At 43.0% G+C, this 27,047-nt stretch overlaps 2 protein-coding genes across 3 annotated transcripts; both read right to left on the bottom strand.

Annotated features, from left to right (window-relative positions):
- Positions 1-2,451: 2,451 nt before the first annotated feature.
- On the bottom strand, positions 2,452-12,289 carry kif3a (kinesin family member 3A). The gene is made up of 17 exons (XM_037461783.2): positions 12,113-12,289; positions 11,327-11,600; positions 10,925-11,069; positions 10,294-10,378; positions 10,037-10,142; positions 9,332-9,471; positions 9,024-9,221; positions 8,739-8,913; positions 8,563-8,661; positions 6,933-7,089; positions 6,610-6,790; positions 5,305-5,415; positions 4,957-5,082; positions 4,580-4,633; positions 4,401-4,469; positions 4,140-4,270; positions 2,452-3,770 (listed from the first exon to the last, which is right to left on the bottom strand). Exons 1-17 carry the CDS (start codon positions 12,116-12,118, stop codon positions 3,722-3,724), a joined length of 2,106 nt encoding a protein of 701 aa, XP_037317680.1. The 5' UTR covers positions 12,119-12,289; the 3' UTR covers positions 2,452-3,721.
- Positions 12,290-12,705: 416 nt separating this feature from the next.
- On the bottom strand, positions 12,706-25,418 carry sh3rf2 (SH3 domain containing ring finger 2). 2 transcript variants are annotated; one of them, XM_062560805.1, is made up of 11 exons: positions 24,937-25,418; positions 24,226-24,664; positions 22,273-22,503; positions 21,096-21,191; positions 19,671-20,066; positions 15,400-15,521; positions 15,097-15,267; positions 14,586-14,860; positions 14,194-14,504; positions 13,751-14,055; positions 12,706-13,617 (listed from the first exon to the last, which is right to left on the bottom strand). In XM_062560805.1, exons 2-11 carry the CDS (start codon positions 24,661-24,663, stop codon positions 13,437-13,439), a joined length of 2,526 nt encoding a protein of 841 aa, XP_062416789.1. In that variant the 5' UTR covers position 24,664; positions 24,937-25,418; the 3' UTR covers positions 12,706-13,436. The 2 variants fall into 2 exon arrangements, with proteins under 2 accessions (XP_062416789.1, XP_062416790.1); XM_062560806.1 differs by having other exon boundaries at positions 12,710-13,617; positions 14,194-14,483; positions 24,226-25,390.
- Between the last annotated feature and the right edge of the window lie 1,629 nt (positions 25,419-27,047).

A 27,047-nucleotide genomic window follows, 5' to 3' on the forward strand; every position in this document is an offset into this window, starting at 1 on the left:
GATGGAAAAAAGACATTTGGCGAAATTGCTCTTCTCTGATCGAAGTTTTACAAACATCAGTAAAACACAACTGCACTTCTTCAACATAGTTTGGTCATTTGCCACTTTAGTATAGTTTCTAGATATGATGTTGATGTCAAATTAATAGATTAAAAAAACATAAATAACCCCTAGTTCAGAATCAAAATCGTTGAAAGTAAACGTGGGCACGCAACAATATCGGCCTTGAGATGTCATCATTACATTGGTACACAAATACATTATAATGTATTACCATGTATAAAGATAAGACTCAACTGTAACCCACTATATCTAATTGTCAGTATTATAATCTAATAATATAAAATAAAATCCCGAAATGCACTGTTTGATTGTTAGCTGGTTGAGTTACTTTTAACTGTCTTTAGTACATTAGAGTGGGCCATTAGGTGATTGGGGTACATCCACAGGATAACACAACAAAGTGAGATGATAAATGGAGTAAAAAGAAAAACATGTGCTCACTCTTTGTTTGCGGTTTGTTGAATGCAGGATCATATTAAATAGTTGTGCTCTTATTTACCTGAAAACCCTTTACAGGATGGCTTGTGTATTTTAGTGGGTGCTGCTAAACAACTCACAGGAATCTAAAACACAAGGGCAAAAATAAAAAATAAACATGATTGTTTGGAGTATTCTAATCTTGACTGCTTTGTGACTTGGTTACTACTTAAAACTGTAGTTTTGCAAGTTACAAATACCACCTGAAGATGGAGCTGCTCAACAAAGATGACTAGTGTTTGCTGTGGAGATGTGAAGGTGTTAGTTTAGGTCGAGCTGTATTCAATCCCTCCTCTACTCACTAATCTTATCAGCAATTACTTTCAGAACTTGTCAAACTACATATGTTGCAATTTTAATTAAGTGAACTAATATGTATTTCAAATAATTGGTATGACATGCTGGCAACTATCACCAGCAATATTTAACTTAAATGATTTTAACCTGGTTCGAGTTGATCAAATAGAAACCTGAAGCTGGATTGGAATTTTCTCTGTCAGTCATGTTTTCCTTTTCCTGCTGTGTGGAATAAAGCTTAGAGCTTGACTCAAAATATTCCCTGTGTTCTTAGTCATTTTGACTTGACTACAAGTGTACATAAAAGTGTAAAGTCTAAAAATATTACTGACATTATTAATTTCTTATTGTGTGCTTTTCTATTGCAACAAGTCAATTATCCAGTTTTAAAAAAGCAGTAGAGTTCACAGCAGATTATTCACTTCACCAGTGATACCTGTAACACCAGGTGATTATGTAAGTTAAAATTATATTGCATGCCTAAATATTTGGAAAACCGTCATCAAATGTTAACAGACATTAGTAATGAGTAATTTATTGGGCGTATTTTGCTGATAAGTGATTACTAAGTAATTGCTTACTAATAATGCCATGAACCTGGTGGAAAATGGTATAAAAAAACAAAGATACAGATCGTTCTTTGATCCTTATTTGGTGTCTCCTTCCTCTGACGTGTTTCTACACCGTGGTCTCAGTCAAGATATAAGTGTCAAATTAAAGCGTGTTGGATGTTCTCTGCTCAAACGAACATCGCCCGTCTGACGGTCTCTTCCAACGTCATGAAGAACAGTCAAAGTTTTGCACTGGTGATGATGATGATGGTCGCAGTGGTCTACGCAGCATCGCTTTACCACCAGGATGGCAAGGACAAACTCACGCTGGAAAAGATACTGACCGAGGTGAATAAGCTGCTGCAAGACATGCAGGTAAGAGAACTACAGAACGGCACTTTGTGGGTTGGTTTGTTTTATAATGTACTGATGCACATATACTTTCATTGAAGGGCAATGAAGAAATCACAAGTCTACCAGATGGACAAATTAAGGTATGTCAAAGTCTTGTTATATATTGGGGAAACAGTACACTTGACGTTTGTCTGGCATAGCAGATGTAAACTTGCATTCATCATGTGAACTCAACAAGTTGAACTGGTTTCTTCAGTGCTAACCAATGGGTTAAATACCACTACTAGACTAATAGTGCCTTTCTCTTCAAAGTGTTTGTGTTTGGCTGAGAAGGCTCTGAGTGCATTCCAAGGGGAGCTCAACGTGTCGGCTCTCCGTCGTCAGCTGAAGAGCTACCTGGTAAACAGGAGTTTCATTTGGTTGTAACAATGTGTTCAGACAAAATTCATCAATTTAATTTCAAATAGTGACTCTACAAGGCATTTGTTCTAACAAAGAATATGCTCTTAAATGTCAAATGTGTTTTTCTTCACTCTAGTTTCACGCTAAAATTGTCTTCTTTCTTTCTTTCAGGATGAGCATAGAAAAAGGGTCGACTGTAAACTGAACCCATACGAGACATGTTCCCTACGAGTGTTTTTGAACAAAGTCTATAATTGCACTGAAAAAGAAAAGAGTATAGTTAGAAATAAGACATAAGTTATTTCAATTGTTTGTGAAATGTAATATTTATTGTCCGACAGATCCATCTTTACAATTTGTATTTATTCATCAATAAATTATGTCACAGTTCTTTGTAATTTGTCAATTTTTTCACATTGTGTGTGCTTAAAATGTTTTGTCCATCAGTATTTAAGTAAAACTCTATTTAAGTATTTGAGTTAACCATTAACAGCTGTTTCAAGGTGAAGAACAAAGTGTTGAAGACAGAGCGATGCTTCAAGGTTTTCCTCCTCACCAACAGTAGGAAATACAACTCAATATAATGTGCTAATTGACGTCACGGGTCAAAACTATTTTTAATGCAACAATAAAATGATATGCATACCGCCAATTTAATGAGACTAACAAGAGTAACAAGAATGTGAGATACAACGTGTAAAATAATTTAATAAATAAAATATCCTAGGGTTTGATGCATGTAAACATTACATAAATTATGATACAAAATAAGTCAGTTTGCGTCTACAGAACATCGTAAAATACATGATCTCCACCTCATACTACTGTTACACACCAAGTCAAACCGTATGCGAGATGTATATCAATATAATTACGTGTTCTGACTCTTGACTGTAAATGAAAAAATGAGTTGCTTGGATTAGCGAATGGCACCAACATAATAAGTGACTGGCATGCATTGCCCCTACCTGGGTACGACATACTCTGAGTGAACAAACACCTTCATTTAGAATTCAATTATAATGTATTCCTAGCAGAATGGGCTAATAATGTCAATCTGTTTCTTACAGGAAATCTATAATAAAAAAGTAAAACTTAAACAGTGGAGTATTTGTTGTTAATCATTTTGTGTGTTAAATACACACAAGACAGTTTGTAAGTGTGTAAATTTAGTTTATAGTTCATGTCCAAAACATTTTTAAACATCTTCTTTTAGTGTGTTGGTTTTTATCAAAACCAAACATCTTGCATGTTAAACATGATTATTGTACATTTCGCCACGATGCTACAGAGGTGATAAGTTCAAAGAGCCTTCAACCAACAGAAGCTGCTGCCAACAAAATGTGTTCCAACAATACATCAAAATGTTAACATCCACAAAGAAGTCTTAAAGTTTAATACAACTAACAAGTCCTCATGGCCAAGAGGTGCCTCTCTGTCACATTTCGGCTCTACAGTGTGCTCAGATAATCTTTTAAATAATGTTCAACCATTAATTCTTCAGGCTCAACTAATGACTCCTTTTCCAAAAGTAACACAGAAGTTGCGGTGAAGTGAAGGCTTCCGCTCTGCGGCCTTCACTGCAGAAGGGATTCGATCACTGTTTCTGGCTTTGCAGATCTTTTCCTGTGTGGAGATAGACGCATGATAAGTGCTATCAACAACTTTTGAGAGCTTAAAGCGCTCTCGCTTCTCAGAATAACCGCATTTGGCTTAATCATGATATAACATTATGGGAAGGCTTCACATACACTTTCCATAATGAACAAATTATTATAAAGACAGTGGTCAGTAGTATTTGATGTTGAGTAACTCAAATTCACTTAACAATCTGAGAAGGTTGTAATTGCTCCAAAATTGATCAACGTACGATGCAAGGCAACCATACAAGTACCTGGTGTACACACACACACACACACACACACACACACACACACACACACACACACACACACACACACACACACACACACACACACACACACACACGATTACCTTCGGCCAGTCTTGGGTCGGCCACTTTTGCCACTTTTTGAAGTTCTGGGTCTCTCGAGCTTCATCAGTGACTGCCGCATGCTCTCCTCTGTGTAGGCCAGATAGACGTGGGACAGATCCACCTCAAATGGCTGTGGGAGGCAGGGACAGAAGAGGACGGGGGGTTGAAAATGCATGGTCAACGAGGGAAATGTCAGTAACATCAGTCATTACACAGAAACACAATGTTGGGTAGGAAAAATAAAGGTGCAAAGGACTCACATCTTTTTCTTTTTTGTCTGGCGCAGGGGTCTGTTTTCTCATATTGTTGCCAGTGTATGCCACACATTTCTGAAAGATACAAGGTACAGTTTTAAAGACAGACGCTAATCGCAAGCAGTTTGCGCCATTAAATTGATGTCCGTCGAAGTGTGTGCAAGATTTATGCAAAGGGAGCTCACCAGCTGCCATTCTCCAATGTCTTCATTCCAGTGCACGTAGTTTTCTATCATCTCCTGTAAAGAAAAACGGGAGAAAATATTAAAACTAGAAGCCAGGAAAGACATTGTGTGTGATGCATGGCCCATTGAATCAGTTGGTACCATAATCTGTGTGGGAGTACACCGTGTGCACCCTGCTACGTCTGAATGGTTTGGTCGCCGTGGGCGACGTACAAGCTCGGTGAATTTGTTTCTAGTCAATGGATCAACTGTATTATCTGCTTTTCAGCGGCAAGAGCCCGTGTCTGCTTGTCATGCACACAACCGAAGAAAAGAAATAACTACTGTGTGCGTAGGGAATAATGTCATGGGCATTGTGCTGTGTCAGACATTCACACCTGGTATTCCTGGGGAATAAAGTTGTCTATTATGAGCATTTGGAGGCGCAACTCTCGACTCAGCTGGCGAATGTTCTCCAGGAGGCCTTCAATCTCTCTGTGATGCTCCTGCTGTAGATCTGCCATCTAACAAAAACACAACAGCCACTGTAAATCAACTGGTTTTAATTACCTCGATCAATCGAGACAAACTTCAACCGTCAGGTTAGTTTTAATAATCAAAGCACGGATTGAATAAAGTGTTTCATAACATCGTGAGTGGGAATTAGGTCACTCATACCAGTCCAGACATTGTACCGCCCTGCTGATCGGACACCTTATGATACTAATACAGTATGTTATGCTCACTTCTGATTTGGCAGCCATCAGCATGGTCCACACTTTCTTCAGCTTCTTAGTCTTTCCTTGAGCCTCCTCCTGCAGACTAGTGTACTTCTCTTCTATGTCCAGACGTTCTTGCTATTTTAAGGGGGAGAGGAAACACTGATTATGCACAAGTCATTAAAATAAGAAATTGTTTTCACTAGGGCTGTCAACAAATATTCTATATTTAAATATATATTTCGAATAGTTGTTAAAAACAGATATTCAAATGTGAAAAATAATATTTGAATGTAAAAACAACAACACAACAACGCCAGCACAACTGTCTGCTTTGCAGGTGGCGCGCTGCTGTACGGACTTTATATCGCATGAATAAAACAGACTAGATGGGCTACAACAGCTTCATGCACTGGTTTGATTATTTGCAGTTTCATGCCAAGGAAAAGTTCCATGTTTTCATGTCGGTTCTATACTCTATAAACTTCAATTAATGTTAAGAATATTAGTTTCAATCACTGAATCAAGCCGGTCATATTTGGGAGAAGAATCAAAACCTCAAAGTGGTGTTGTCGGTCATTTTAACGGAGAGTGTGAGGCCAAGGTCTGTGGTCTTGGCCAATAGTTCATTTAATTATTTTTGTCTCGGTAATATGTTGTTAAATATGTCAGAACCTAAAAGAAATTACCTATACAAGTAGTTATGTCTCGTAATACTTTGTCCTGTTGTTGACGTGCCTAATGCGCAACCAGATATACAAATATGTTTGAATATATGTGTTTTTTTATGTGAACATTCACACGTCCTTTTTGAGCAATCTTGACAGCCCTAGTTTTCACATCCGGAGTTATTTCCTCTTTGCATTCCACTGAACACAAAGAAAGTGGGTTAAGAGATGAGCTTCTAACCACAAATATGCTGCCATTCCAGTGTAAATCAGCTGGTGGTTAAACTAACACCTCAAGTAAATTATCTGGTATCTGAAGTCATATTTTGGTTGTTAACTGCTGACGAATGTGTCTGTACTTTTTTTGGGAGAAAAAAACCCAAATCATTGTGTTTTTACACATTTGGGGTCAAGGTGTTCATTGAATTGTTAAGTAAAGCCACTGTTGGTAAATAAAAAAAATACAGCATCAAGCATAAGTGGACAATATTTGGTTATTCACTTTACTGTAGTTACAGAATGATAGTGACAAAGTGTTCAATAAGATGTAACTAATGCACACGTCCATGTAATGGTTTCAGAATGACAAAGTAAGGGAGCACTTATGATCACCTGATCCTATTTGGTAGTCAGATCCTTGTTATTATTTTACATTCATCGATACCTCTTTCTCCTCCAGCTCCCTTCGCAGCTTCTCCGCTCTCCTGCGACGTTCTTCAAGTTCATTGTTGGACTCCTGCAAGAGCTTCTCCTGCTCCTCAGCCTTGGCCAGGAGGTCCACCCCACCCACGATCACCTTCTTCTCTAAGGCGGACAATTTATCCAGCAGAAGGTGATGCTCCTGTCTACGGGGTTACAGGAGGATCAGCTACTGACAGGTCAATGCCCATATAACCACATCCAGTATTTTAAAGTATTAGCAAAAACATTATTATTATTATTAGATTTGTCTTTATGTGAAAATTACAAGGACTTTCCAGGACTCACTGGGCTTTAAGAAGGTCCTTCTCCCTCTTCTCCAGCTCTGCCCTGGCCTTGTTCCTCTCCTCCTCCTCCATGTCCAGCTTGGCCTCCAAAGCCTTTCTCTCCTCTTCGATCTTTGCCTGCATCTCCACCATCTTGTCTGGGGAAACCTTCTTCCTCCCTTGAGACACACAGCAAACCACAGTGTCTTTAATCTTTAAATTGATCTTATACTATGTAATCTATGTCTTACATACATTTTGATGTATCTTAGAGGATTAGGTTTTGTGGTAGACCTCTTTTTTCACTTTAAAATGCTCATAGAGGACGCTGGTACCTTTCCCACTCTTAATAATATTAAGGTCTTGCTTGATGCGGAGGTGCAGTACGTGTACGATAAACCCATTAACCCAGCTTGTGCAATTGCTACTAAAACAGAGCAAACACCATTACTACAGGACAACAGGACTGTAGATTCTCCCACCAGCTGCTTTCTTCTTAAATTAAGTGCTGCAGAAAACCAGACTGATTTCAAAACTGTGTTCATTTAGCTCATGCTTGGAAGAAAGAAGGAGAAATTGAACATTTGGTCGTGCCGATTTCATCAAATAAGCCAATTTACGACTCGTTATAGATAAGATAAGAACAATTTAAGTGCTACAATTTGTTAGTGTTTTCAGGCAAGGTAAAGTCTTATAATACGATAATGTGTGTGTCATATATATATATATATATATATATATATATATATATATATATATTTAAAAATGTATGTATATGTCTGATTATGAAAAAAATGAATTTGTGGATGTGTCGGAAATAACCTTTAACCTAATAACACTAAAATTAGTTGTCACGCTAAAAAAAGGGTTTCACACAAAAAAATGGCTGATATAATAAAAAAAGGTTAAAAAAAGGCTTATGATGAGTCTAGTGCATCTTGTGCAACCATCGTCAGACAGTAATTGCTTGCAAGAGGAAATACTTTGACTAACTAAACCAAAGGAGCCCCCGCTAAGGAACCCCGTACATACACAGCACACAGGTCTGTTTTCTTAAATTACCACACTCAAACACAGTAATATAGTTTCTCTTCATGTTCTGCTTTCATTCATGCCAACTGTTGGCTTGACTGCTGCTGTTGCCACTGTCAGATGAAGCCCCCCCCCACCAAAGCCCACAGAATGTATGTGGTATATATTAGGTCCAACAAACGGCTCAAAGCAGAATCTCTTGGTATTGGTATTGGAAAAAAAACATGTGGAACTTAAGTGTCAGTATTACAACATAATGACTTGTATTTAAAACATCTTATTAGTTTCCACTTATACGCAATAGGAGGTGCGAACACAAGGGGAACTCCAAAATGAGAACAGTGTTACGGAGGCCTGTACTGGTGACTGGTACTTTAGCTTTACAATCCCCTGAGGTGTGAATGCAGACTCATAATAAAATTAACATTGCAAAAACAAGAGATCAAAATAGATATATACACATCTTACAGATGGATATCGAACCATTTACAGAAAACATAAACCACTCAATGAAAAAAAGACTCTTCCCACAGACTCATGTCGATTGCATCATTAGATTTTTTTTAACCATTTGCTCTGATACACTTACATCTATGTGTGCATAAATTACAAATTCTAACCTCTTTTTCTCCTGCGGCCTTCTCCTGCGACCCCTCCTTCATCGTCACCTTCATCCATCTCTTCTGATCCACTGCCCTCTGAGCCAGAGATCTCTTCACCTAGATTCATACAAAACACGTAAGAAGACAAAAAAAAAAACAACAACGTGTAACCCAAAAAGATAGTTTCTCATTACCTTCCACCAGTTTCTTCTTGAGCTCCTCAATCTCCTTCTGGAATTGGCGCAGTAGGGCGTCCTTCGGATCCTCATTGATCCTGGCTTTGTTCTTGATGTTTTTAGCCCTGTTAGCGTAGCGCAGGGTGCTGATAGTTTCATCGTAGTTATAGTCTGCGGGACCTATATTTGCACACTGGTGGAGAGAAGTATGTCGTTTAAAAGGGAGTCAAAATGAATCTGAAATGATGTATTTGATGCTTACAACCCAACGTTTCTACAACACTTTTCCAACTTTCCCTCTACCATCATGGTCTTGGAGTTTCCACCCAATGAATCCTGCAGCAGACGGGTTAGTTTGGAGTTCCTGTAGGGCACGTGGGTGCTTTTGCCATCCACCAGGGCGGAGATGACGTTGCCCAGTGTGGAAAGAGAGAGATTGATCTTTGTCGCTTCCTTTAAACGCTGACCCGTGGCTCCAGTCTTGCCCTGTCTCTCCGAGCCCTGGATTGGTAGGTTGGAAGGTTAAATGGTGATGGAAGGAAGTAACCTTGAACGAACCAAGTAAACCAAGGAAGTAGTTTGGTTTTACTCAAGGGGCCGCATATACATACCGCAAGATCGACCAGATGAAGCTTCCCCATGCGGACATGCTGGTTTCCATCCACACCCTTCTCACTGCACTCGATGGTGATGGTGAAGATAGCGTGAGACCGGGAGCTGTGTTCATTCATGTTTGTTGCTCCAACAGACCCTTCACACAGGGAAATACAATGCGTCAGACACTTAAATTCTATTGTTTTTTTTGTTAGCAGTGATGTCTCTGCACACACCACTTACAGCACCAGCACGGATGTACACATAATCCCATATGTAATACGTGTTATGCAGATCGGTTTGCTAAATACACAAAAGGTTGTGTATGAAGATGCAAACAGATGAAGAAAAAAAACGGTGACAACATAATATATAACCATGCCACAAAGGCCTGTGCTATTAGTCTTCTTAAATAAGAAATTTGATTCACACACATTCATACGGAAGGCGTACAGGTAAGTACGATGGTATGCATGGTTGTGGTATGTTTTTTTTTGTCAAGCTGGCATTGTTTTGAAAAGGAGGCTAGTGGTCATGACATGTCAACCCATACATAATGTGTAAATAATGCAGGGGGGGGGCTTTCAGTGGCCGGTCAAGCCAGGAAAGTATGTGGTTTTACTTCACATTGCAAAGATCAATATCTTATTGAAAAGCAAAGAGCGGCGTTAGATTTTGTTGGTATCTGTTTGTGTATTTATGCTGTCAGTGATTCCGCTTACGATTTTTGTGGCCCATTGTCATGATCCTGTCCATGTCGTCAGCGTTGTTCACAACGTAACCGGAGAGGTCTTTGATATACACACCAACATCTGGTCTTTCTTTCACCTGTGAAAAAGTGCTTTTAGGATTAAACAGCTAATACAAGCTAATCTTCTGCAAGATTCCTGTTTGGAAATACGATTGAAGTGCCCTTTATGACAGACCTTTTTGGTCTAAATAACTGAACTCAATGTTCTGGTTTTAAGTATAATTTTACCTCCAGCCTCTGCAGCTGGTCCTTGCCCAACAAGTCTCGCACTTCCTCGTTGTAAATCTCCAGGTAAGAAACACGAACCAAAAACCTGTAGGAGTTAAATGTAAAGACATGTTAAGACACGTGTCCAAAATGTCAAGCTGCAAAAGATAAAACAATCTTTGTAAATACATCAATGTATAATATTTGAGGCCCCTTAAAAGGAACAATTTTTACATGGAGCCCTTTATTTAAGACCTAAATGTGAGCAGTCTAGGCAGAATAAATATCTGTAACAAATGTATATCCTTTTCAAGTGTGGGCCAAACTTTTATTATCCCATTAACAGATGAAAATATGTTCTTAGAAGGCCTTTTCTCAAAATTGTTTTATTTTCTTGATATGCGTAAGATCACTTGTTACTAATAACTTTGCCTTTCTCATATAAATCATTTTAGTATGTTTTAAGTTGCTTGCGCAATGATCAAAAGGTTTGCCTTCCTTTTAGGAAGACTCCATCACATAAAACCAAAACAGTTTACCAATAGGAGTATCCAGGTATGTGTAAAGAGTACTTTTTAAAAATGTATTATATAGATAAACAAGACACCAATGTTTTCACTTTAATTGACCTGATTGCTGATTGCTCTCTCACCTTGTGTCCCCCTCTGCCTTGGCAATATGACCAAAAACATGAGCAAAGGAGTTTGGAATAATCCCTCGGAGTTCTGGCACCGCTCTCACACCCTCCATGGTGAATGTTTTTCCTGTGCCAGTTTGCCCGTATGCAAAGATGGTGCCTGAAATGAACAGCAAAGCATCAAATCCCAGTTTAATTTACGGAATAGAAAAATAACATTGAAGATTGACCTAATATTATTTATTTTTTAAATAGGTTAATAATGAAAACAAAAATGTGAGAATCGGATTTAATAGTGCTAATAGTGTTTAGTTGAGGATCCATGTTGTAATATTGATTTCGTCAGTACACTGAGGATAAATATCTTACAGCAATCCTTTATTAATTGAATAATAGTTTATGTCACATTGAATTTACCATTGTATCCCTCCAATACAGAGTCGATGATGGGGCGGGCAGTGAGATTGTAGACATCCAGCTGTTTGCTGTCTGGTCCAAACACCGTGTCAAATGTGAAGGACTTGGGAGGCTCATGGGGGGTCTCCAGTTTGTTGACTGTTATGGTCCCACGGATCTCGTCTACAATGACGGCCTGTTTGTGACTCATCATCTTCTCCTTCTGGTTGAAGGGACGGCATCTTACTACTACCTTGACGTTATCATTGATCTCCGGCTTGTCGTGCTTATTGCTCTAGAAAAAAACGGACCATATTGAGATGGTTAAACGTCAAGCTATGGAATGCGACAATAAGCTAAACCCTGCAATGACACTGAACTATACAGTTCTAGTTAACCAACGTGGATGCGACGGCAGCTGTCAGTTAGCAGCTAGCTTAAAGGGCTCAGTCAAAACAAAGCTAACGCTAGTAGCTTTACCTGCCTTGCAGTTGATGGGTTGCTAGGCAGGCAAACGCTAACGTTACTAGCGTTGAAGGTAACGTGAGCTGACTAACGTTAGCCGACGGGCAGAAAAAAAAAATGAACAATAGCAAATGTTGTCAAATATTTGTTTTATCAACCCAAAACTTCTTTGGCATGTGTGCTAACTGATTTGTGGTGACTGGCAAATAATGACGAGGCGTATTATTTCCTATGAAACTGGTAAGCTACCGATGCTAACCGGTTAGCATCACATCAGTGCGGTCGGAGGAAGGGAGGAACCCCTTTGCAATCAAAACAAAAAATACATGCACGTCAACTTACCGGCATTTTGAGAAGGCAAGAGGGAAAATATAGTGAATGTATAATGACAATTGAATACGTGTAAGGCTGTGTTCATTGGTTATTCGTTATCCCAATTAATTTCCAGCGCAGTGCCCATATCAAAGGCTCTGGTCTCAGCGTGTTGTCAGGTCTGTGCCACACTGCGCATGCGCTCCACCTTGGAACGGGGTTTTCAGCTGGTTGGTTACAGTGACTGCTGCAATGAATGGGCCACTAAATGGTATCGTTGCGTTCAGATACATTATATTACTCGACATAGACAGTGACGGTAATTTTCAACAAGCATCTGCTTTAGCTGATGCATGCGATTCAATTAAGTGCAATGAAAAATAAAGTACACAGGAAACTCCAAAAATGAGAAGCCGGGCCTCATTGACAACCACCCAGAATTTGTTAACACACACTAATTTGGCACATACTCAATGTGGACAAGATAAAATATTGAAGTTATTGATACTAGATTTTGAAAATAAGAAAATTATTCAGGCTAATAAACGCTCTTTGCAGTTTTCACGGTTTATGTTGGCAGATGAAGCGCTATCCACAAATTTATATCTCACAGGACTGCTGCACTTTATTTAGAAACAGTAATGTAACAGTAAAGCTCCTTTATTCAACTGAAATAGGTCCCACTCAGTACAAATTCTTTGATAACAAAATATCAGGTATCCTCATCCAAATATGTGATTCATCCCAGTCACTGTCGTAGGTCTTTATATCAGCGGAAACCAGTTGACACACAGTGAACTAGTGCAGCCACACATGTAGAACATAAGGGTGAAATGGTTCAAGAACAGCAGGGCCTATACTTTTGTTCTACTTATTTATCTTGTATTGCGGTTGAGGTAAAAGAGGCAGTCATTTGGCATACAGGCAATTCCCCCATTTAGACACCAAACTAAAAAGATTATGGACGTGTACTTTATTACCACTAAAGCAGTACATATATTTAACATAATTATTTCTCTAAATATATTTAAATATAGTTTTTTCTTTGTGAGTTTTGACAAAGGCACTCACCAATGTGTTTAACATGGATATTGAACAAGGAACAGTCAGATGGGATTTTTGTGCAAAATCTTATAATAGTACATGTGAAACAAACATGCACATACGTTTAAGAACACACAATATATCTCTGGAGAATTTAACCATACTTTCATAAAAAATAAACACTTCCTTCAAAGGATTGTCAATGGCAACATTAACCCTTGGACCTGCATCTTGTTGTTCAGGTCAGTCATCTCATTTGGCAGTTGGACACATGAAATACAGACACATACGGAACCACGGAACCACACAGTCAGCTGAGTCTCTCGAGGACTTGAAGAACAGTGCTGTGGAATAAGCCCGTCCGCCCACTGCTCTCCTGAGTAACCAGAACCCGTCCATCAGGTCGAGGCCTGTGGACAAGGACAACGTCTCCTTGAAGCAGACTGAGCTCTGAGTCCGTTTGAGCTAAATGCGTCGTGGTCACTCTGTGTCTGGGGGGGGGGGCAAAAAAGTTGCAGAGCGGTTATAGTCCAATACATGAGATCAACAAAAATGTTTTGAGTCTACTTTATCTGTTAATCAACATACTTCTTATTTTGAAGGACAGAGACAGATTCATTGTACCTGCTGGGGTCGAACGGAGCGGGCGCGGCTGAAAGCAGCGGCTGTGACAATATTGTTCTCTGTGGATTGGAATTAGAATCGGAGATGGTATTTTCCAGGCCTCTCCTAAGAACAGGAGCTTTTCCTTCTTTGAGGATGATCCCCGGTCCGTCTCTTCCCAGCGTGAGCGACGGGGCCCACACTTCTAACGGAGGGGGGCCGGGGCCGCAGTTGAAAGGAACTTGATTCCCTGACGACCACGAGGAGGTTCGACGCCTCGGGAGAGGCGAGTCTTCATCGGTGAAGAACCGCACTGACTTTGCCGGCTGGGGGAGTAAAATATATATATTTACATGTATATATTTCTTTTAAAACTCAAAATTCTAAGACCAATGAACACCAATGAGTACTTCAGAAAAATGCATGCTCACGCCTCTCGCTAGCAATCATCAGAATGACCTTACCTTGTCGGCATTGTTCTTGTGTGCATTGGGCCTGACTAGAATTGAGGGAGGCCCGTTGGGCTGCCTCTCGTGCTCATGGGAAGCAGGGAAGCCCCTGTCCTTAAAGGTGGCAGCACTAGAGGGCGCTGCCGCCTCAGTCACCCAGCCCCTCGGTGGCCCGGAGTTAGTCAGGAGGATGCTCTTTTTCTTCCTCTGCAGCGCCGGCGAGTAGCCGGACGCCTGAGCGTGTGAAAAGTGGTGCAACTTGGACGGGACGTTCAGATTGGACGGATGGGAGAAGTAGTTTGACCCTGAAAACACATTCAAAAGGCCTTCATTGACAATCCGTCTAAAATCTCTTTGATTCAATTAAGCAAATAGGAAGGTAGACCTGGTGGTTGTTCATCCCTCACCTCTATGAGGGTTAAAGATGCGCCTCACAGTGTCCCAACCCTGTGAACCCTCACAAAAGGCCGGTTTACCAGCAGCGGTGGATGGCGTGGCGTGCTGCGCTCCATTCGGCACAGGCGGCACCTGTCCTGTCCAGTGTGCCGCTCCATCAGAGTTCACCCTATCAAGGGCAAGGACCACGGTGGGATCCTTGACCCCAGGGGCTTTCTTTCCAGCTACCGCGTTGTGCTGCGAGGACGCGTTGGCCACTTTGGTCTCCAGGAGTTGTGCCGAGGTTCTGCAGTGAGGCAACGGGACGCTTGGTACACACTCAAGTACTCACAGAACAACACTTGATATACAGTAGTTAAACGTTTCTTTGCACAGGCCACCAGACTCAGTTTTTTGTTTGTTTCATGATTCATTCAAATGTGTTGCGCCATGACGCATCGTCCGGCCCACGCCACATCGCCGTCTGAATCCCCTGTTCATTCAGCTCCCACTTTTCACAGGTCAAGGATCACAGCCTCTCACCTGAGCACCGGCGTGATGTAGTTGCCGGGCAGAATGCCCACTTTGCCCGTTTTGAGCGATAACCCACGCAGCCAGCCCTCCTTGAACTTTCCGTAAACTCCCACCATCTCTCCTTTCCTCAGCTCCAGCTCCTCGGGCCGCCGTGGTTTGTAGGAGTACAAGACGGCACACCTGAGGAGTCACACAATACGATATGTTTATGTGTATGTGTAATATGTTTCTTGTTTCTTTATCTATTTCTATCTCACGCCTGCAATCTGACATTACCATGCGAGAGCATAACGTCTAAAAACAGTGACTCACACGCTGATGGAGAGCTGCTGTGTGGAGGAGTTTTTGCTGTCTGTAGAGGTCGAGGACATTTGGGGGTTCACCAGAGCCATAGAGATGGCGGGTGGAGCGCCACTGGTCATCTTCTTCTCACTCTGTTAAGGGATGGATACAGATTCATTAAAAAAAAAGAATCTGCAATAGTGTTGCATGGTACATTATTCAAGAGAGTATTTTATTTCCATTTTTCAAAGGAGGAATATAGTATTTAGTATATAGTATGTCAACATCAGCATGCTAACATGTTGATGTTCAACAGGAGTACCATGATTAAATGTGTGGGACATTACCATAATGTTTCACAATCCATTCGAAGTCAGTTGTATGAGATTTTGTTATAGACAAAAGAGTCTTTATGTAATTTAGTCCCCTGTAGCCCCATAACTTAAGACATATTTCAGCACAAAAAAGTGTGAATTTGATCCCCCATCACTTCCATTGAAGGCATGTTTGGAAAGGATCTCTCAGAGGCAGGAGGAATGATCACACAAGTTAGAACTAAGTTAGAAAAAGGTATCCTTTCATTTAGGACCAGAGACTTGAACACATCATTAATCAACATATTGGATGATAGGAGTCATCACAGTCAAGGACACAATATATGATTTATTCAATGTTCTTGCTAATCAACTATTCAGCGACCCCTTGTGTTTTAAGACGTGTGTGTGTCATCTTCCTTCTAAATGCTTAGTTTAAGGTCATACTTCATTAATAAAGAAAACATAGTGTAAATACAGTAGACTTGACTACTGTAACTGTGTGTTTACGTCTCCGTAAAACGCTGCAGCTGGAGTCCTCACTGGGACCAGTAAAGTGGATCCCATCACTCCAGTTCTGCAGCCTTTAATTGACCATTTCTGCATTTTAGAATGTTGGTACTCTTAACTCCTACAATGCAAATTTTATTCTATTTTTACTTTTTTGTCTATTTAATCTTTTTAATGACTTTTTAATGTTTCAATCGATGTTCTTAACTTTAAATCTCCTTGCTTTATGTTTTTAATGGGGGAGAAAGGCTTGAATGGGCTGTGAGTCAGACCCGACACAGTCATCAGGGAGGGACACTGAGGTGTGTCGCACAACAGGTAACACTGCACGAAACGCAATCATTTAATTGCCATCCCGAAAAGGCTTTATTGAATGTTTTATTTTGGCCACTAACTACAAAGAAAAATTCCCTCCTAACGTTTTCGTATTGTTCCATGACAGGCGTAGATAACTCCCTCCCAGTGCATCTACGCAGTGACGTCCACGAAGGGTTGAACTACTCACAGCCCGGCCACTCAACTGCTGCTTAAGGCCCTGCTGCTGGCCCGGGGTTCCCTCTGTGCAGCATGCAGCCACGCCACACACTACTACTCAAGAAGAAGCACAAAAGAAGTCCTGATCAAGAGGCAGCCCATGCTTTAAGCACGGCCTCACATGTCAAAGCCAGAGCCGTGAGGCACAAGTGAAGCGGGACAAACGTAGGACATCATGTCCTGAAGACAGACCGACCTTCCATCCCATGCTGGGGACTGTATGGACGAGCAATAATGTCCTCTAGAGTTGTTTTAGCGACCAAACCTTTGTGACACTCAAGACCTTTAAACTAAAAGCAATTTTATGAAGTAAAGATTACTTTGTGTATTTGTTAAAGCATTAAATCATTTACATCTTGTCATTACCTTTTAAAAAAATATATATATTTTCTTTAATTTCTTTAGATTCTGCTTCAGTTATGTAGCTTAAAGTGAACATTTTCAAGAATGAATTATTGCAAACAACACGTTTTATTCTTGATTGACGGGATATCACCAAACTCTGGGAGCAGGTAGCTGGTGTGAGATGATTGTATGATCCCGAGGCTTCATGGGCAACGCCTGATTGCTCCCTGGTGCAAGATCCCACTGGATTATGTGACAGTAAAGAGACATTATGCTGCACATTCTGCTCCCATGTTGTTTTATAAAAGTATTTCCATTTGATTTCATGAGCCAAAAGAAGCAGGAGCTACGTTCTGAATGAGGTTGTGGTGGATGCATAAATATTTTAGGTTTTCCTAGTTTCATATAAGTATACCATATGTACTACATTTTTAAATAATACTATTTTAAATAAAAGCTTTCTATTAGGGATTAAGATCTGACAACAATTTGTTTTAAAGTATGTTATATAATATATTCTGGCCAGACCAATGGAAAGTGTCTGATATACAATCACTGCAGTGCTTTTGCACTTCTGTCATTGGCAAATATGGATTTTTTTTTCATTAGTGATTAATTTGGCAATTATTTCAATCCCTTGGTCTGTTGTTGAAATATGCCACACAATCTCCAAAAGCCCACATCGTCGAGCTGCTTGTTTTGTCTTCGAATCAAAGGTATTCAGTTTACTGTTTGGAAAAATCAAAAGCTCAAAAGCTCCGAATCAAACTCTAAACAAGAGTTTTGTGATCTTTGAGATAATTAGACTGTTTTTGCTTTCCATCCTAAAGTTCTGGCCTTACATAACCGTGCCAATATTCACACTAATATGCATCTTCCCATCCCACAGTCTGTGGGAAGAAACATCCCTCCGTGACACAGTGGAGCCAGAGGTGAGAGCTAAGAATAGCCCCCCCCCGCGCTGGCTCGGTCAGTGGGGAGATCAGCCTCGGCTTGAGGGACAGAGCCCCCCCCCCCCCCCCCCCCCGGCTCCTTTAAAAAGGGTGCGTGGCTTGTCTGCCATTACTGGCCCGCTGATGTGAGAGTGAGTGAGTTACCTGCTTAGTGAAGGGGAAGGAGTTTGAAGTCAGGGGAGAGAAGGAGAGAGGGGGGGAGAGAGAGAGAGAGGGGAGGGGGGGTTGGGGGGGAGAGAAAGTCTGTTATGTAACCAACTTCTCCAGTGACTCATCATCATCAGCATGAGAGCGATAAGCAGACACACTGAGGGACTCTCCAAGCTTCCCACTCCCTCCCTCTCCCCACGTCTTTGGCAGTGCACTCACTTTGTTTCCCTTTTCTCCTCCCAGACCGATGGAATTCAAAAGTTCACTTTTTTCCTTTCACCTTTTCCTCTTACGGTCTTATCGCTCCCATTTCCTACTTTTCTTATCGCTTTCTACAGTTTCTTTCTGCCTTCCTCCCCTGTTTCGTTCTCCGGGCCGCATGAGCATTCCTGTGCTCTGACGTATATGATTGACGGGTAGAAGGGTGAACTTAATCAAAGGAAATCATTACCTCGGGAGGGGGGGGGCGGGGCAATTGGCGGCAGGTTACATTTTTATGACTTGCAGAGGCTTTTATGTTGACACTGTACTCTCTGACTTATCTGACCATATCTCATACCATAAATTAATGGAAATGTCTCCGCACACACTGAATTGTTGAAATGAAATAAATCCATCACAACTTTCAAGCTAAGTTAAATTAATTCTTTTAACGGTTTCCATCTCGTTTGTTATGGAAAAAATAAAAATTCTCACAAAGGTATCTCATGGAGGTGTTCGTCAGCCAATCATCATCCTGCCATGTGATATAAGTTTTATAAAAAATATGCAGCAGGTATCATGTTGGTCACATGAAAAGAGTCAACCCGTCTAGTTGTTTCTCGTTGTAGAGGTTTCATTGATGCCAAAAGGTGGCCATGACTCTACCAGAGAGTATCACACACTCTTCTTGGGAGTAATATAGAAGACATCATAGCAGTCAAGGCAAGATGAGATGCTCAGTATTGTTGTGCTCCATTGAAGTTATTAGCAGTGCTTTTATTAACCTTGTATGTAATTTATATTTCTCATTCAAGGTCAAAGGAGCTTCCAAAACAACTTCCTTCAAGAACTATATGAACTAGATGGTTTAGCAAATATATACATGAATATATTCCACAGCTGAAGAAAGACAAAGGACGCAGCGCTGTTCATCTAATGGGGGGGTTCCTGGCTCACGTCCCAGAACTTTTGATTAAAGACCTTTTCAGAGTTTTGGTCCAGTAACATCCGGTGCTCAGTGCTTTCATATCTACTCCTTTGTTGCCTTTAACTCGTTCATTCCGAATTCACAGTGTAATTGTCTCCCTCTTGGCATCCCCGAGGACAACCCCGCCCCCCCCCCCCTCAGTGACTCAAATAAATGCCACTATTATCTCACAAAAGCCACGTTCTGTTAAAAAAAACCAAATACACCAAATAAAAACAAAGCCGACCACAACGTTGAAGCGGAGTAGAGTTGCCACACCTCTCCTCTAGTTTGCACCAAGGCAGAAAGAATTGGGACGCCCCTCACCTGTAGAGGCCTGTGTGTAGAGTCCGAGTGCCGTCTCGTCCGCTGGGAGCTCACTCTGGGGGGACGAGGGGGGCCGCGGGCAGCCAGAGACCCGGAGAGTCGGTGCGGCTGACCCCGGCGGCCGGGGCCGTCAGCGGCGCCGGCGTCGGACGCCTCTCCTTTGGCAGCAGCGTGAAACCGGATGCTGGTGGCCGCCGCCGGGTGCCTCCGCTGGCCCGAGAGCGGCAAAGCGTCGATGGCGGGCGACGGGAACGGAGGGACTCCGTAACGGCTGGTCCGACTGGACACGTCAGTGGCCTTGTCTTTGCCCCCGCTCCCGGTCCGATGGTGAAAGTCTGCTGAGTCACTCCCCCTCTGGTTCTTTCCCTCTAGCAGTTTGGCAGCCACTGAGTTCGGCTGAGAGACGAGGAGAAAGCACAGTGTGAATCGGCACGAATCCTCACGCAGAGAGCAGTCGGTCCTCGGTCCAGGACGTCCTCTCCCATCTTGCTCCCACCTGCGACTGGCGCCTGTCAACCCCCTGCTCCTGTGGATCAGCGTCTGTCTAAATGCGCCCACCTGTCTCTACTCCACTCACTCCCTGCAACTTGTTGGACAGGCGGGCAGGCGGGAAGGCAGGAGCACAACTGCCAGCCAATAAGCCACAGAGGGTCGACTGGTGCCGAGAGAATAAGCTGCACAGGCGGGCATGGCGGGGTTAATGCTTTCACTCCCCGCAGAGATGTGCCGTTCTGCCGCCGGAGCAAAGAAAGCTTTAGTGTGTCTTCACGCCTGGCTGCACGGCAGGAGGGTAGGCTCAGAAAGGAGATGGGAGAGGAGAGAGGAGAAGGAGGAGGAGGAGGAGGAGGGAGGGTAGAAGAATAGAGTACAGAGGTAGTCGAAGGCTAAGAGCACCACTGAGGCGGGGCTTTAGCGAAATACATGGGTGGACAGGAGACTGGGAAGGACTAATAAGGGGGGGGAGAAGAACCACCGTGTTGGGTAAACCTACAGCAAAAACAGATGACGTGTGAGGGAAGTAAACAAGAACATCAACCTCACCGAAACAACAGTTGCAAATGGAATTCCTGGAGGCAGAAAGTACAGAAAGAAAACAAAAGGCACTCAAGCACCGCCGACCCGGGTGAGCCGCGCAGTCTAATGAGCAGCTGCAGACACAGCACGGCTTCACGGATTACCTCTCTGCCTCAGCACTTTGGAGTGACATTTACAAAGATTTGATAGAAATTCAAGGTAGCGCCCCCCCCCACCCCCCCCCCCCGCCAGTGACCTGGAATTAATGACATCCACGGTTCAATTCATTACAAGAGGTGCAGCGTCAGAGCAAAACGGCAGGTGTCAACCCCGATTGCAGTGGGGAGAAGGCCCCGACCCACATTCAATAATGAAGGGGAGGGTGGGGGGGGGAGAGGGAGACAAACTCACCTCCACATACTGCAGAGGGCAAATTCCAACTTTCTCCCCTCGCTTGGCTTCGACCCAGTGTTCATCCACCCGTCTGATGAAGGTGAGGACGTCTCCCTGTCAGCCAGAAGTGAGAGACACAGGACTTAGGAGGGAAGTGGTGAGAAGGTGAGGAGCAGAGAAACTGCCAGAACAACCCCCCCCTCCTCCCTACCCTCCCCCCCTGGCCGCAGAAAAAAAACAAAACCCCAGGAAGCCAGTAGCTTATGACAGAGTGTGCCGGCCCTGGAGACTGGGCGCTCTGTGAGCACCACATCTCTCCTGCAGCACGTGACCTCCGTCGTCTTTGTACCCGTCGCTCTGTGACCTCTTAAAAAGCATTTGACCATCTGCATTAAAGCTGAAAAAAAAAAACAACGCAAGTGAGCTTTAATGGAACCCAAGTTCTGAAGCCCTTATGTAACGTTCCTCAGAAACCCTTCAGTGCTTGTAGAAACCAGGGGTCTTACGCAAGTCTATCAAAGCAGCAGAAGTCAGTTAGTAATGATATTAACAGATAAAACATAATAATAAAAGAGAGTTTAGAATCATGAAATTACAAAAGCAAATGTTTTAAGAACTGTAAATAGTCGATCAAGTTGATTGGAGGACAATAAATCTTCCGTCATTTTGATTTCCCAATCATCTTATTTTTTAAGCAAAGATGGCAAAACTCCACTTGTTCCAGTGTGCCGCAGGTGAATATTCTAATATCTGATTTTCCTCATCTTTCATATAAGTAGATTGAATATCTTTGGGTTTTGGACGGTTGATCAGACAAAACGTCTTTGAAGACGTCACATCTCATTACTTGATTTAGTGTTTGCTCAGTAAGCAATCAAATAAGTAGGTCATTAAATCGTTTTTCTTTCACAGTAGGAGACTGAAATGATCCATCCATTCAATCATAGACCATGGGTTTCTGTACCCGGGTATAACGCATCTCATCTTAAGATCATTCACACTCATACAGTATAATTAAAGTTAAATAGCACTTTCGCCCTTTTTCTTACAAGGACGATGCCTCATTATTCGCTGAAGGTTAAAGTCAAGCGGAATCATTGTCTTTGTGCACCCATTAAAAAGATGGAAACCCTTCGAGGTCCAAAAACATCTAGCTGACAGTGAGTGAAGTGTTCCTGCAGGTGGAGAGTCGGACCTTGGAGAAGCTGAGACCATATTTGCTGTCTTCCAGGTTGCTCTCTTCGGGGTTGAAGTCGTGCAGCGCCCTGCAGAGGGCCGGAGGGTGGGACTGCATCGGAGGCATCTGGCTGGCGGCCTGCGGCGGCGCCCCCCCCCCGGCGGCGGGCGCACCTGAGCCGCTGGAGGCTGGCGCCTGTTCTGCTGGAGCATCACCGCGTTGGTTTCGCACTGAAGCTCTGAGAGCGAGCTGGAAGACGGACGAGAGTTGATCTCTGAATACTTGGAAATGACTTTGACAAACAGCAACAGGGGACTTTGTTGAGATCATTGTTTAAAAAGAGAAGCAATTGGCCAAAATATCTGTAAAGTGCTGCGGTGCAGACGCGCGTCAGAGGCTCTCGGTCGGATAGTCCCAGTGGGGATTTTAGTTCCATTAACAACAGAGCAGGTTGAAACCACCCCTGCAGGTGCTAAACAGACACAGGTGTGAAGTCGTTGAACCAAACATCAACGCGTAGATCCGTCTGATATGACGCAACAAATTAGTCATTTATTCTCACATTTTTCACAAGTATTACGTATATTACGTCATTTGAATAGTGGTCTTTGAGATTAAAGTGAGGAAAATGATGACACATGTGTGATATCTGGCACAGGGAGGCAATGATACCCGAGGAAGTGGCAGTATATCATTTTTTATCAGGTGCGCATAGTGACTGTGGAATGATCACAAACTCCCCCTCGCTGAAGCCGCTGCGCTCTGTGAACTCTGGCTGAACTCAAGCTACAGATTTACAGCATACATGAGCAGTTTATGCACAGGACTGTAGAGAAGTAAATGTATCGCTAAGGGAATAATGATCAAATGAAACCTGCAATACGATGTACTGACTGTGAGGTACCTTCATGAGCCTTAGAGCTCTGTTGGGTTTTCGTAACTGACAGATCTGCTTTATACAGATAAATCATGTTAAACCTTCACCAGAAGGCGTTATTCTTACATTATCATGCAGAATGTTTTTTTCCTGTCCATATTATACATATGCTAAACATGACTAACTTATTTTTACATGTAAAACATTTTACGTAACATTATTATTATTATTCCTCACAACCCATTTGCTAAAACTCCACCAGTAGTGCGTGCTACAGAGTTTACCCGAAGGCGGGTCGGGTCTGAGGAAGGAAAGCAGCAGCAGTTAATGTGGTTTCCTATGTTTGCTGTGATGCGAGGAGGAAGTCTTCCTCCCTCATACAGGTTAGGGGAGATCTCATCACTGACTCACTCCTCGTCAAGACAAAAAAAAAAAATGGAGGCCCCCCCCCCCGGTTGATCAATTTCCACCAGAGCTCTTCGTATCTCAGCTACCGGATCGCATTCAAGTTTGGTTATAGGACAGAGATGAGACATGTGGTCTCATTCAATGCATTCCGAGGGATTAATAATCGAGCCATCACAGGGCGGGGAAAGAAGACAGAGTGACGAAATACACATGTCTCAACTGTAGGAGCTTTAGCCACAGTGTCGACACGGAGCGAGCTGTGTGGGAGTATTAGGACAGTGTGGGCCATGTTGCAGATTGATGAAAAAGATTGTTTGTTTTATAGGAATACTGGAATCATTTCTTTCTGGTATCTAATTTAGTCATTTAGCCACCATGAATGACATGAAGCCAAAACCTTCGGGTCATTCATTCATCCATTTTTCCATAAAATGTACATGATACAGTATATCCTGATGGAAAACGTGTGTAAGCTTTGAGGTCATGAGGTCATTGAATAAATAAATGAAATAAATTGGGCTGTGGAACAGGGGCTGCGTGTGTTTAAAAAAAACATGAACAACACTGTGTACTTTATTACAGTAGATTAATAGGTAAATTGCAATAGGTTGTGGCATTTACTCCAATACAAACCAAAAACTCAAATCATTGGTCCTTCTCAATTCGGCCGGGGGTCGCTCACTGACCTCATTGCGCCCTTGCTTCTCCCTGTGTTGACTCCCGAGCTGCTGATGACCCTGCCTGACCTCCAAGCCCTCCAGGGCCAAGGGCACCACGTAGCGGGACGCCTGCCTGTCCCCGCCGCCGGGCCCCCCCGGTGAGCCCCGGAGCCCCCCCAGGATCCGCACCAACAGGAGGTTTGCAGGAAGCTCCTCCACGGTCCTGGCCGGGGCAGGAGCACCACACTCGGGGCAGAGCAGCTGGGGGTGGGCTCCCTCCTGCCCCCGCAGGCAGGACACGCAGAAGGTGTGCTGGCAGGGCAGCACCTTGGCCGACGCGTCCAGCGGCTTGTAGCACAGGGGGCACTCCAGCAACTCACTTAAGGCCAGCTCCTGCATTTTAAAAGAGCCCCCTCTGTTTGGGAGCAGCGCTCCTGCTGCATCCGAAACACTGTAATCCACCATGCTGCGAGGGGGGGGGTAAGAAGTTAATGTCAGAAAGAATGAATGAGTTGCCGACCAAAGTCCTTCTTTAATGTATAAAAAGGGGACAATAATAGATAACACTGTACCTTGGTAGGGTGGAACTAAAGAACAAACGCCGTGCAGTGAGCACGACACCCTGCGTGTTTACAGGTGTTGGTTACCTGGACAGGTGAGCCAGCGACAGAGGAGGACGCGCCCACCTGCATTTGTCCCGAGTACAGTACACGGAGTCAAGAAACAGGGAATACTCACACGCGTGTCCGCGGACAGCCGCCGCGATGCTCCGCGAACTGCGTGGTTACGAGACGCGAGAACTTTTCCGCCGCTGTCGGCGTGACGCAGCGGGCTGCGGACACGGGACAGTACCACCCACGGGGCGGAGGGAACGCGCGTGAGCCTCACGTCCGCCGAGCGACTCCGTGCCCGAATGTGTGACGTCACCAGAAACACCTTTGAAGTTCAGAGTGACAACAAACGAAAAGAACGAAAAGGTCTGCGGCGCCGCCAGCGGCTACTTCATGCGGCTCCGAATCCGATCCCAGTGGGGTGTTCGACACAGTTTAACCCTTAATCAGCACTTAGATTTGCAACATCTTTCACTTTGATTAACGCTGTTATCCAAATGATGAGGCTACATGTAGATATCCCTGTCAGGGCAACAGGTCATGAATTAGAGGGTTGTTCATGAAATATTTATTATAGTTATGAATGTAAAAGTTGTTTAAGGGGCGTTTTTCATTAAACCGCCCTAAATACATACATGATTCAGTCTTCCAGCCTTATAATTTAGACACGTATACACCCCACTATTTTTAAAGTTGTTCTGTTGGTAACATTTGTGTCATTTCAAATGGGCAGAAAGAGGCAAAGACAAGTGGAGCTCTGTCATGTGACATGGTCTCCCTCTGCTGGTGCATTCAGTGACCAGCTCTTCCAATTCACTGCAATTGTCAGCTCAGTCCACACTATGGCCACTGAGCAAAGAAAATAAAATGCCGCAAATGAGTCACAGTTATTGATGGTTTTCTTAATAACAGGTGAATCTATTTGCGTTGCAATCATTTGGATTTCATTGCATGCTCCAAACTCCACATTCCCCCTATTTTGCCTCCCAAGCCTAAATAATGTATACATGCTGGCTATGTACAGAACGTTCAGGACATCTGTTTGAATTTTTCAAACAAGCATGAATCTTTCATCTCTTTTTTCACGTCAGCAGAACTCGGGGAATTCTAAAAAAAAAAGTGCATACGGCTTTTTATAGAGAGGGTGAGAGCAGAGAAACAGAGAGAGATTGGCCATGATTTATTTACCTGTTCATATCAATGTTGATACAGGCCCTTCTTCTCAAGCCTCTTACAGGCTCTGGCCATGAAAAGGAGCCTAAAGAGGACGTGATTTTAGTTTTTTTTCCGGTTTGAAAGTTCCCTTCCTGATGACTGCAGGGCTCAGGTTTGAGAGTGATGGATCTCCTGCCAGTCAGGGATTCAGAGGAGTGAGAGCACAGAGGAAGTCCTCAGTGCATAAGTGCTCATCGGCTTCTTACAGCCCGACGGCCAGTCTGGCTCCAGCTGAGGAGCTTGGGATGCTGTGGGATGAGGGCCGGTGTTTGATGGTTCTGATACGTAGTATATCTGATGGGGAGGGACGGGGTCTCCTCGGGGAGGCCTCGTAGCTTGGTGTGCTGTCTCTCAGAATATCACGTCTTGTCATAAACTGCCGCCTTCTTCTCCAGCCTTCATGTTTTATTTAAAACGCTGTCTCACTCAGAGAGGCCTGCTACCTCATTGAATGTGATCCGTCTCAACATTGCCTTTCCCTGTTTTTTTTTAATTTACTTCTTTCTCCCCCTCTTTGTCTGTGCTTGATTATTTGGTGTGCATGCGAATGTGCCTTAAAGTGTACACGAATGTGTTTCAGCAGTTTCATCTGAACACTTTGTCAGTCAAGATGCATAATCCTTGTGCAGCAGTTAGATGAGGATTAACCAAAAATCAAACAGCACTTTAGGTGGAACAGAGCCACGTAATTAACTTTGTCTCTTTCACAGGGAACTAATCCTCCAACCACAAAAACGCCGTTGCTGTCATAGTTGCAGCAGTTCCCAGGTGCTGATAAGCGGCCTCTGTAGCTGTTGTTTTTTTACATTCTTATCTGATATGTGTAGAATAGCTTCAGTAAACGCCAGCTTCTTCTCACAGGGTGGACATGTGAGGTTGGGCGGTTTCCAGGGAAAACAAATGACTGCAGCAAAACTGGTTCGACCGGAACATCTGCAGTTTTTTTGCAACCACAATGTAGACACCTCACCTTTCATGCAGGTAAGGTTTCTACTCCCACCGTCCCACACCGTCCAACAGGCA

Source organism: Pungitius pungitius, chromosome 2 (assembly GCF_949316345.1).
Source record: "Pungitius pungitius chromosome 2, fPunPun2.1, whole genome shotgun sequence".
NCBI classification, from domain to species: Eukaryota; Metazoa; Chordata; class Actinopteri; order Perciformes; family Gasterosteidae; genus Pungitius; species Pungitius pungitius.

What these genes read in the sequence shown, in the direction of transcription:
- kif3a (XM_037461783.2), bottom strand. An exon ending in AAGGACCTTCTTAAAGCCCA is followed by an intron (nt 6,791 to 6,932) that starts GTGAGTCCTGGA and finishes GTAACCCCGTAG; the next exon opens with ACAGGAGCATCACCTTCTGC. An exon ending in ACATTGGAGAATGGCAGCTG is followed by an intron (nt 4,470 to 4,579) that starts GTGAGCTCCCTT and finishes TGTATCTTTCAG; the next exon opens with AAATGTGTGGCATACACTGG.
- sh3rf2 (XM_062560805.1), bottom strand. Translation starts at nt 24,663, where the DNA reads ATGGTGGATTACAGTGTTTCGGATGCAGCAGGAGCGCTGCTCCCAAAC. An exon ending in AGAAGCAAGGGCGCAATGAG is followed by an intron (nt 22,504 to 24,225) that starts GTCAGTGAGCGA and finishes TCCGTCTTCCAG; the next exon opens with CTCGCTCTCAGAGCTTCAGT. An exon ending in GCCCTCTGCAGTATGTGGAG is followed by an intron (nt 20,067 to 21,095) that starts GTGAGTTTGTCT and finishes CTCGTCTCTCAG; the next exon opens with CCGAACTCAGTGGCTGCCAA.